We start from the raw sequence: 10,828 nt of genomic DNA on the forward strand, positions 1-10,828 counted from the left end.
TTTGCAAACATTTTATACATTTTTATCAACCAGCTATGTTACAATGAATCTACTATTGATGTTTATTCCCCGTCGTAAGGGAATTGGCTTAAATCTTGACAGCAGTCACGAAGTGCTTAAGGCGTCATGAGTAGGTTATTATGTCGTCATGTGTCGCGTGGCCTAAACAATTTATGACAAAAATTCATATCATAGATAAATACCGTAGTGTAAAAGTAGACAACAGAAAGGAGCTCTGTGGTCAGAATCAGACGAAAGAAAGTTAGAAAAACCAGACCCATGCGGAGTCAGCGGATTTTCAATAATTTTGCCAATGCATATTTTTTCATATAGTGCATTTCTTGGTTAAGTGCTGATAAGCAATGAAGTTCAGTTGAATAGATATATTTTTTCTAACTTAACACTGGATAAATGACAATTATGGTACCGGAAAGTCAATGAAGTTTCACCAATTATTATAAGTTTTTGGATTAAGAAATCAATCTATGAATTTGTACCGTATTTCATGCCTTGACACTTGAGAAGTGACAGACATGAACTAACTAATTTAAACTCATAAAATAAACTATTCTAGATGATAGATCATAATTTTGGAAACTTTTTAGGAATTGATAGATAGAGGGCGGTATATAAATAAAGTTTTCCGACGTTTGTGTCGCTCCCTTTTCTGGCATTTTTATGCTTTTTGGAATTATTTAGAGGCCCACTGCATCTCGCATAATGCCGCGACATTATTTATCCGTTTTTAGTATAATCTGGCATAATTTTGTGTTTTTTGAACAACTAAAAAATTAATATAATTAAACAACTGAACAAGCATGGCCATCATCCAACCAACCCATTGCAGTACAGTTGGTATGCCGTACGTTATTATGCAAATGAGTTGGTTCAGGTGTAGTGGGGAAGATGGTGTTGTTAGTCATTGTGGTCAACAAGCCACACTGTTGAATGTTGATGTTGTTGATCTTTACATTTGAAGATTATTCAAATCTTGTAAAAAAAAAATTTTCTCTGGGCAGGAACCTAGCAGATCCCATCATTTAGTTTGAAAGTAATCTCGAAAAGAAGTAGGCCTAAATCTGGAAAAGAAGCCCGCCCAAGAATACTAAAAAATGAAGGAGCAAATTTGGCTTCAATTGGCCTTAGTGCTGAGGCGGCAAGAGCACACGATAACATCTTTTATTTTCTGTGGCTTTCGCCACCCGATTTTTGATTTTGTAAATATTATGTTCAGCACAAAAATCAAAATTTGTGTGGCGTGTTGACGGACCGCGAATGACTACAATACCATGTTTCCCACTACCCCTTCACAAACTCATTTGTATAACAACGCCGACATACCACCAACGATGAGATATAATTTTTTTCTAAATTAACACGTAACGAAGAGAGTTATAATTCCCTTTTTTCTGACATTAAAGTGTTAGTCATTCGCGTCGGTCAACACGCCACACTGTTACATTTTGATGTTGTTAATCTTTTAAATTATATTATACTCAATTAACTTGACTCTCTATATATCTCACTTTCAAAATAAAAGAAAAACATTTAACATTTATTTTTAAATAAAAATCCGTAGAGGTTCGAACCCCAGCTAGTAGAGCTGGGAGATTCCAATCCAAACGATAGTTACTAGAGCACTACCCGTTATGCCACAATGTAGGCCTACACGAGTAATGAACGGTGACAATAGTATAGTCTTATACGGGCTTCATATTACGTCATCTAATCGTTACGTCATAAATGTGCATATTCATGACGTAATTTAGAGTAAACGATTCTAGTTTTAACCTTGCTATAAACCAGAGGGCCGGATAGCTCAGTCGGTAGAGCGTCGTGGAACACGATTATCGTGGGTTCAAACACCATGCCGGTCGGTGGAAAAGAGTTAAAGCTATGCGAGATTTAAACGTCCCCCTTTCCACCACACATTATGAGGCAATAACATCAAAGCATCTGATGTGTGGTACCCCCAAGGCTGTTAGAGAGCCTTACCGTGCTAGAGGCAAGGGAGCACACCATAATCATTTTTTTTTGGCTACCCGCCTCTTTTCGATCTCGTAAATTTTATGTTTGGCGCCTTCAATTTTAAGAATACCTAAGTTATGTCAGAAAGTATTAGGATCAAATAAATAGAAATTTGTTGTGAATTTTTAACTTTGAACAAACGAAAAGGATTTCATGTGTTTGAGCATGAATAAATGATATTGAATTAAGTGAATAATTGATAATGAGAAATCAAAACAACTGATACAATGATTAAATGATGAACAATGCAGCCTGAACAAGCATGGCCATCTAACCAACCCATTGCATGCTACCCCTATACAAATATTGAACAGTTGGTATGCCGTACGTTATTATGCAAATGAGTTGGTTCAGGTGTAGTGGGGAAGATGGTTGTTAGTCATTGTGTTCAACACGCCACACTGTTGAATGTTGATGTTGTTGATCTTTACATTAGAAGATTATTCAAATCTTGTAAGAAACAATTTATCCGGGCAGGAACCTCAGATCCCCTCATTTAGTTTGAAAGTAATCTCGAAAAGAAGTCCATCTGGAAAAGAATTGAAGGAGCACATTTTGCTTCAATTGGCATTAGTGCTGAGGCGGGAAGAGCACACGATAACATCTTTTATTTTTCTGTGGCTTTCGCCACCCGATTTTTGATGTTGTAAATGTTATGTCTAGCACAAAAATCAAAATTTAACAGTGTGGCGTGTTGACCGCGAATGACTAAACACGTAATAGTAGGGCGGCCAATGTGAGCTTTTTCATCATGGGGGGAATTTTCTGTTAATAGCAGGCAACCATGTGGAATATATCCCTTATGGGATGACAAAAAAGATAGGGGTGGATGCCGCTCTCAAATTTCAGGTCAAAGGTCATTTTCAAGGTTATAAGGTCAAATATGGTAAAATAGAGGTTTAAGCTGTTTTCAACAACATATAAGCTAATTAAAAGAAATGTAACCATTATTGGATCATTATTGACATATTGCTGTAGATGGTGAAGTTCATCAATTTTTCAACTTACAAGTTTAAAGGTCATTTCAAGGTCATAAGGTCAAATAGAGCACAGACCTGTTAATTATCGGTATTAATAATTGAAATAAATATAATTTTCATGATAGCCTGGGGCTGATGGTTATAGTGTGGTGTCAAAAAGACCAGAATTGTACTGGGAAGATTTTAAACTTTTTGAGTCACTCCTGGAAGGTGTTCAAGGAATGGAGAGGATGAGTCCTAGAGTATCAAAATAACCGAAATTGGAGGCCTACTGGAATGTCTTAAATTTCATTTAAAAACGGAGGTTTGTGGGTGGGGAGTAATGGGCGGCATGGGCACATGCCAAATATTAGAAATTTTTCTGGGATGGAAGGAGGTAACGCTCTGAGGTGGGTATTTCTTCAAGCACTGATATATAATGCCTACTGGCCATCTGGGTAACGGCAAACGATTGAATCACAACCACATATGCATGCTTTCTGTAACCACTTCATCTGGCTCTTTAGTTTACATACACATGTAACAAGTTCCAAACTGACAACTGGGTTAGGGGCTTCCAAACAACCCAATTCATTTAGGCCACATACTGATAGCTCTGCCTGATAGTTGGCTCGTATGTTTAGGTTCTATGATGTCGGTATTCACCATAGGCGAGTTTTTTTTTATTTTAAGTGTAAGTAGAAATACAGGTACTTAAATATTTATTGAGTGAAGTGAAATACTTATATTTAAGGGAAATATATATCACTAGTGTTAATGGTATATGGTCACTGAGTCTAGATGGAGGTAGCACCAAAGAGTAGTCGTTATTATACAGTTCTGCTCAAGAGTACCATATATTTGGCAATATTAAACTTTAGTGTACACTGTACGTGGAAAGTCTTAATCTTAATCAATTCCATTTACAAGGAGTGGATGGGTTACAAATGATTTCCAGTATGACCTCTTCCCATAACCAGCAAATAATGACGTGCTGCAACCTGTAATGGCATGGAAGCTGGTTAGATTATTCTTAATAGGTTTTCAACCACTTTATTGTTCACTATACCAGACATCGTCCATACTTTTGAAGGCTACTGTTACAAAGTGCATATCATTAATTAACATCAACTTTCATGTATAATTGCAAGCTCTTTGTTATTGACATAAAGAATGTCTAAAAACTTTGTGATATTTGTTCTCCTCCAAACCGATGAGTGTGGCCCAAAACACATACGGAAGTACAGATTAGTACATTGGGACTATCCTTTTAATCGTGTCACTGCTTTTACCCACCCCTTTCCAATGTAATGATCAAATACAACAAAATAACTTGCATAAATACTTGCATAGTCACCAAACGTTTACAGCCATGTTTACTGCATCAGATTCCTATAGTGCATGACCATCATGTTTTTACTGTAAGTTTTCTTCTGGAACATCTGTGGGTATTTCAACGCCATCCATCAAGATATGTGAAGTCATATTTGGTTAAAGATATTAAAATTGGGCTATGATCATACTCCAATGGTTGATCAGCAGACTTTCTGTCAGTTTTTATATACTTTATCGAAACAGTTGCCTTATAGAAATCCGCAAAGGTTTAGAGCGATGCTTTCTCAGTAGCTCATGAAGTTCTAAGTTCTACTGTTTTTTTTTCTTTCGATAAGTTGTTATTTTAAATAAAAGATCTTCCTTATCATCTGTCAGTTCGAAAGAATATTGTGTATTATGTGTGATTCGTGATCAGTCTGACAATGTCATGCAGAACCTATCAATGAATTACAGCGTTTCTTGTTATATACCAATGATTCTATTTTGAATTGATCAATCATCCACTCAGTGTTTAGAATATTGGTTCTGATAGTTTTTTTAAATTTGTTTACCCTTTTAACCTCATTTCTACAACGAATCCAATCGGTTTTTAAATGTGTTGGTGGTTTCAGAAATGACGACTTTGGTTGGCAAACTATTAAAATATATAATTACTAATTGTGAAAAAGTGGATCTCCTATCAGTCCTTTGTGAAATTCAGGTTTAAAAAGTCTAAGCTGATGTCCTCGTGTATTTCTGCTTAGATTGCATCTCATTTGAAGGAAGTCTTCCTTGGCTACACCCTCGAAATCTTTTGAAAAATTTCAATCAAGTCACCATGAATTCGTCTGTCATACAGGCCAAGAAACTTTAAACGATCTTCATATGAATAAGAATGGATAGCTGCAATTTGATTTGTCGCATGACGTTGTCCTCTTCAAGTGTGTTTATGTCTTTTTGGAGAAATGGATTTCATACCTGGACACAGTATGTAACGTAATGTTTGTAAATAACGTTAAAACCGTCTTTATCCATGTGTATAAAGGACTTCTTAATTACTTAAGGAGTTTTATATTTGTTATCACCGTCAGCCATGATAGCATAGAGATGCAAAGGCCTCAAGAAGAAGTCCCCAATTACCACTCCTTCCAACCTTGATAAAGTCCAATAGTTAGGGTTTTTGAAAACAAAGACTCGATACCCAGGTTTCTCTTTCGAGATTTCTTGAAACAACAAACTTCAATAAAAACTTGTATCATTGAAATAATTAAAAAAATGTATAAATAATTACATTATAGGGGGTCTCTGACCCAAACAAAAACATCTCGACATTAGGTCATGTAGGGGGTCTCTGTTTTCGAAATTTTTCTAAAAACAAATTTCTAAGTTTTATTACATTATTATAGGTAATATTAATAATTTTTCTAAACACAAATTTCTAAATATTACTGTATTACATTATTATAGGTAATATTAATATTATAGTAAAAGACCAATCTTTTGGCACATATGGCGTTTCATACATATAACACTTGACCTATTTTTTCCGACAAAAATCAAAACGATGACTGGTGGACAACATGAAAAAGACAAATTTACAACAGACTGGGAAAAGCCTATTAAAAAACTGTGTTTACTTTACAGAAATATGTGAAAACAACATTTTGAGAAAATGACACTTTTATATTTAATTTCCTATGTTTTTATGTGTAAAATTAAATGTTTATCTCATAATTACTATAATATGAAGCATCAGTTGATCTTCAGATATACCTTTGTGGATAGATCTGATGATGTAGATGATTTTCCGTGAATAAAAAAAAATCCTATATTTTGACCTTGTTTGACCTCTTGACCACATAAACTGACCTTAAAACCCAAAACTGAGGATGGCATCTACCCCTATCGTTTTTGTCACCCCAAAAAGGATACATTCAACATGGTTGCCTGCTATTAACAAAAAATGCCCCCCAAACTTTTTATAGAGGACTTTTGTGTATTTGGCCTCTCTACTATAACGAAGAGAGTTATAATTCCTTTTTTCTGACATTAAATTGTTAGTCATTCGCGGCGGTCAACACGCACACTGTTGAATTTTGATGTTGTTCTTTTACATTTATTATCCTAAATTACTTGACTCTCTATTTATCTCTCTTTCAAAATAAAAGAAAAACATTTTATATTTTTTTCGAACCCCAGCTAGAGTATAGCTGAGAGAATCCAAACGATAGTTACTAGAGCACTTTGATTTGATTGTTCGCATTTTAAAATTTTAAACACGCGTGCGCGCGTAATTTTGCATGCAACACTTTATTTTTACTCCATATAAATTTGACCCTTGATATGAATTATCATTTTCTTAAGTTTCAATAACAAATGTCTTTTGGTATATATAATTATGCGTATGTAACGCTGAGCAACTTGGACAGCACCGAAAACCTTATTACGACATCATCTTCAGATACAGGTCAATGTTCTGATATAGTTATACAATGTTATGTTGAGAAGATTTAGAGATACACGCACAACAAAATTCGTGGAAAGAAAGAAGAATAAGAAAAGTAAGAAAAAAAAAAAGATCCTGACAAATAACAAGGGGTTATCTGCGAAGTGCAGATAACCAAAAACATTTTCTCTTGTTTTCCATATTTCAAATTCAGTTCCATTATTGCATCGTAACAGCCCTATTTTTAGTCGCGTGCAACGCAACTTGTACAGCTCACTATGTCGGTCGGTTGGTCGGTAAAAACTAAGTTTAGCACGCGACTGCAGGCTAGCAGCCATGTATGGCCTTGTTCCAAATGTTCTTACCTCAGCCCCAGTGACCATGGTGAGCCGAGGTCCTAGAGTCTTATTTCCGGCCATCGAGCAGCTCAATTTTTTCCAAATTATCTTACCTCAGCCCCTGGTCCTGAGGACACTAATATACATTTTTATTTCCTATTTTTAATTATAAGTGCCATTTTCGTACCATGTTGGGCTAAGATCCTGGAGGTACTAATAAATAGGCCTATATTAATTATTTCATTTGAAATTAAGTGCCATTTCCGGCCATCGAGCAGCTCTATTTTCCCCAATTTTCAGTGGGGCTGAGGTCCTGAAGACATAAATATATTATTATGATATTTCCAAACATATTTCAGCTAAAAATCAAAATTTCCGTGGCTGTAGGAGGTTTTGAAATTGGGTCGGGGAGGGGGTAGCTGGTGGGTGGTGTTTGGTTACATTTGCAATTACCATTTTCGCACCTCAGATATTATTGGGTATTATATTAATTAGTTGTCAAACACACAAAACTAAAAATATAAATTTGTAACGACATGGGATAAAATTTTTGGCCCACGTTGTGTCAGTTGGGGTTTTACAGACGTTTTTTAAGGGCCACATATTGGGGATTTGGCATTATTTTTCCCAATCTGGCATTATTTGAAACAGGCTACTGCATAATTTAAATTTTATCGCTGGCAACACTGTTGCGACGTCACACAAGGGCGGCTGCCATAGTTCGGCAGTAGACGTGTTTTGTGTTGCTTTGTTTTAATACCAGTTTGTTATTAAATTTGTTAACATTTTTTGTCATCAAAATGGTATGAAATTTATTTAAAATTATATATTTGATCTGTAGCCAGGCGCTAACTAGTCTGTTACCTGGCTAGGCCTACTACTAGGATACTTATTATGTAGACGGCTAGGCCTACCTAGTACTAGTGTAGTAGCCTAGCCTAGTTAGTAGGCCTAGCTAGCCTACTAACTAGTTAGGCTGACTGAGTTACGGGAGAGTCGAGTAGAGAGGGTACAGTAGAAGACCACTACCGGTGCAACACAATTGGACTAGGCCTAGCCTACACCCCTATAGGGGGCGTGTTCAAGGTATTAAATACATCATCATGGACTGAGATCCGACTAGGCCTAGAATGAAAGAAAGCTTTAATAATTGGCTAGGCCTAGGAGGTCTATATTCTATTTTAAAGATAGTTTAGTAGGCCTACTAGTACTAATCTATAGGCTAGGCTAGTTAATTAATATTAATAATTATTCATATTTTTATAGTTTATTTAATATTAGTTAGGCCTAGGCTAGGGCCTAGTAGTAGGTGTATATTAAGAAACCGAGGAAACGATGAACTCTTTGTTTTGTCTTTTTTTGTTTGTGTTTTAGATGCAGTTTATGCTACTGTTTAGTCGCCAGGGTAAGTTGCGACTACAGAAATGGTACCAAGCCCACCCAGACAAGACAAAGAAGAAGATAACACGGGAACTCATTACAACAGTTTTATCTAGGAAACCAAAAATGTGTAATTTCTTGGAATGGAGAGATTTAAAAGTTGTTTACAAAAGGTAACTATGATAACCTATGATTACTATTATACAGTACACTATGTCATTTTATGTCAAATTCTTCAGAATAGTGAGTCTGTATTGCTCCAATGAGTGAGTAAATATGACCATCAGTAAAAAACTGAAAAGTTTTATTAAAATATTCCAAATTGAATCAAATTCAAAACTACTTGTAATGACTGGAACATGTTCTTTTATTGGTTGTCTAGAAAACTCAGATTCAGATATATCTGAGTTTTCTGGACACCCTACCTACAGTAGTTTGTACTACTCTCATCATCAACTGTTTTATTCTTTGTCTAGGTATGCTAGCTTGTACTTCTGTTGTGCCATTGATAGTACAGATAATGAACTCTTGACCCTAGAAATTATTCATAGATATGTGGAACTTCTTGATAAATATTTTGGAAGTGTAAGTATTACTTTGTTTTCAATAACCTGGTGTATCATGCACTGTTTTATGATCTGACAATGTTTGACTCACAGTCAGTGTCCAGTTTGTTTGTTAACAGAAAACACTCTGAATACTATTCTTTTGATTTTTGAAATTAAATTATGAACCCTGAGGGAAATCTGTTTTGAATGTTATCTGCATAAAAACTATGTAGAAATTTATTTTATTGTATGTAGCTAAATGTGATCTGCATTTACTGAAGGCAATCTTATAACAGTACACTGAGCTCACCTTGATCTTATGTCTCTGCCTGCGACAAATATCAACAGTACTGTACATATTCTCTGCGGCGCGCAGTGTCTGTTATAGGGCGTGGACCTGATTGTGTCGCATCCACAAATAAACCCTTTGATCTCCTAAGCTCAGTATCCTGTTTGATTACCTTGATTTGCTTAAGCAACTTGAATGAACTACTACTACTACTTTACTTAAAACTTTATTTAAATTTGTACACAGGTTTGTGAATTGGACATTATATTTAACTTTGAGAAGGCATATTTCATGCTGGATGAATTGATGCTTGGTGGTGAGGTACAAGAAACCAGTAAGAAGAATGTGCTTAAGGCAATCCAGGCTCAGGACCTTTTACAAGAGGTATTATTTGTACTTTATTCATATTGCATAAAAAATACATTTATAACATTGGTAGTAAATACTGTAGTAGCAATGTGAAAAGTAGAGTTTTAAAGGTAGTTTTAAGCTCTGTCTATACTATCAAACTTTATGTGAAAAAATGTGATGTGTCCATATGGACATGATGATGTCATATCACTACCATATTTAGGCATATCACTACCATATTTGGGTACATCACACTTTTTTTGTCAAACTAGTTTGATAGTGTGTAGATAGAGCTTTAGACAATCGGATCATTTAGTTGTCCTACACAAGGAAAACAACCAAAATATAACATACTTTAATCGTATTGTGACTAAAACATTGGTTAATACTGTAGTAACAATCTAGAACTATATCAAATAATTTAGACCATTATTTAGGTATTATTTATTATACAAAGAAAGCCACTAAAATATAACACACTTGTTATCGTATTGTGATAATAATTTAAATTTAAATGAATATATATTTGGTTTGCAGGAAGCAGAGGTAAATCGAAGTGTACTGGAGGAGCTAGGTTTAACATAGTAATACTGTGTAGCTGCAACTCATTTTCCAATCAATTTAGCCTACTACTGCCAATACAAATACAGTAATCAGCAACAGTTTGTTACCATATCCAAATGTATTGGTAAATGTGGGTGATATGTATGACTAAATATATGTATAATATGTGTATTACCTTTGTGCTGTATGTTAACATTTACTTATTTCTTTTTTGCATTAATCTTTTTTATTCAGAAAATATAATTCAATTTTTAGACAAAAAAATATACCTTGTTGAATAACCATATTTAGTGATCATTTTAAATGCTTCAAATTTGGATACTATTAAAATGTAACCAAATCAACTTTATATTATTCTTATAGTATATGAATGTTCTCAAATAAATATGTACATTCCTAACCTATATTTAAGCATAGAGCTAAACATGTGCTGCTATGAAATCCAATAAACATTTTCTTTCCTCTTATCCCATAATTTGGGAAATAACTTTCACAAAACGATATAGATTATGAATAATAGAAAAAACTGAAATTATCAAAAGACATAAATAAAACAAAAATGTTGTACAACTCGCTTATTGTTGTGTTTTTGTCATAATATATCTCATTAT

At 34.6% G+C, this 10,828-nt stretch overlaps 1 protein-coding gene across 1 annotated transcript; it reads left to right on the plus strand.

Moving 5' to 3' along the window:
* The first annotated feature begins 7,775 nt into the window (after nt 1-7,775).
* Nucleotides 7,776-10,780, plus strand: LOC140050085 (AP-1 complex subunit sigma-2). Its single transcript, XM_072095094.1, has 5 exons — nt 7,776-7,888; nt 8,460-8,638; nt 8,942-9,050; nt 9,549-9,686; nt 10,191-10,780. Exons 1-5 carry the CDS (start codon nt 7,886-7,888, stop codon nt 10,236-10,238), a joined length of 477 nt encoding a protein of 158 aa, XP_071951195.1. The 5' UTR covers nt 7,776-7,885; the 3' UTR covers nt 10,239-10,780.
* The last annotated feature ends 48 nt before the right edge of the window (nt 10,781-10,828 follow it).

The sequence above is a fragment of the Antedon mediterranea genome, chromosome 5 (assembly GCF_964355755.1).
Source record: "Antedon mediterranea chromosome 5, ecAntMedi1.1, whole genome shotgun sequence".
In the NCBI taxonomy this organism is placed as follows: domain Eukaryota; kingdom Metazoa; phylum Echinodermata; class Crinoidea; order Comatulida; family Antedonidae; genus Antedon; species Antedon mediterranea.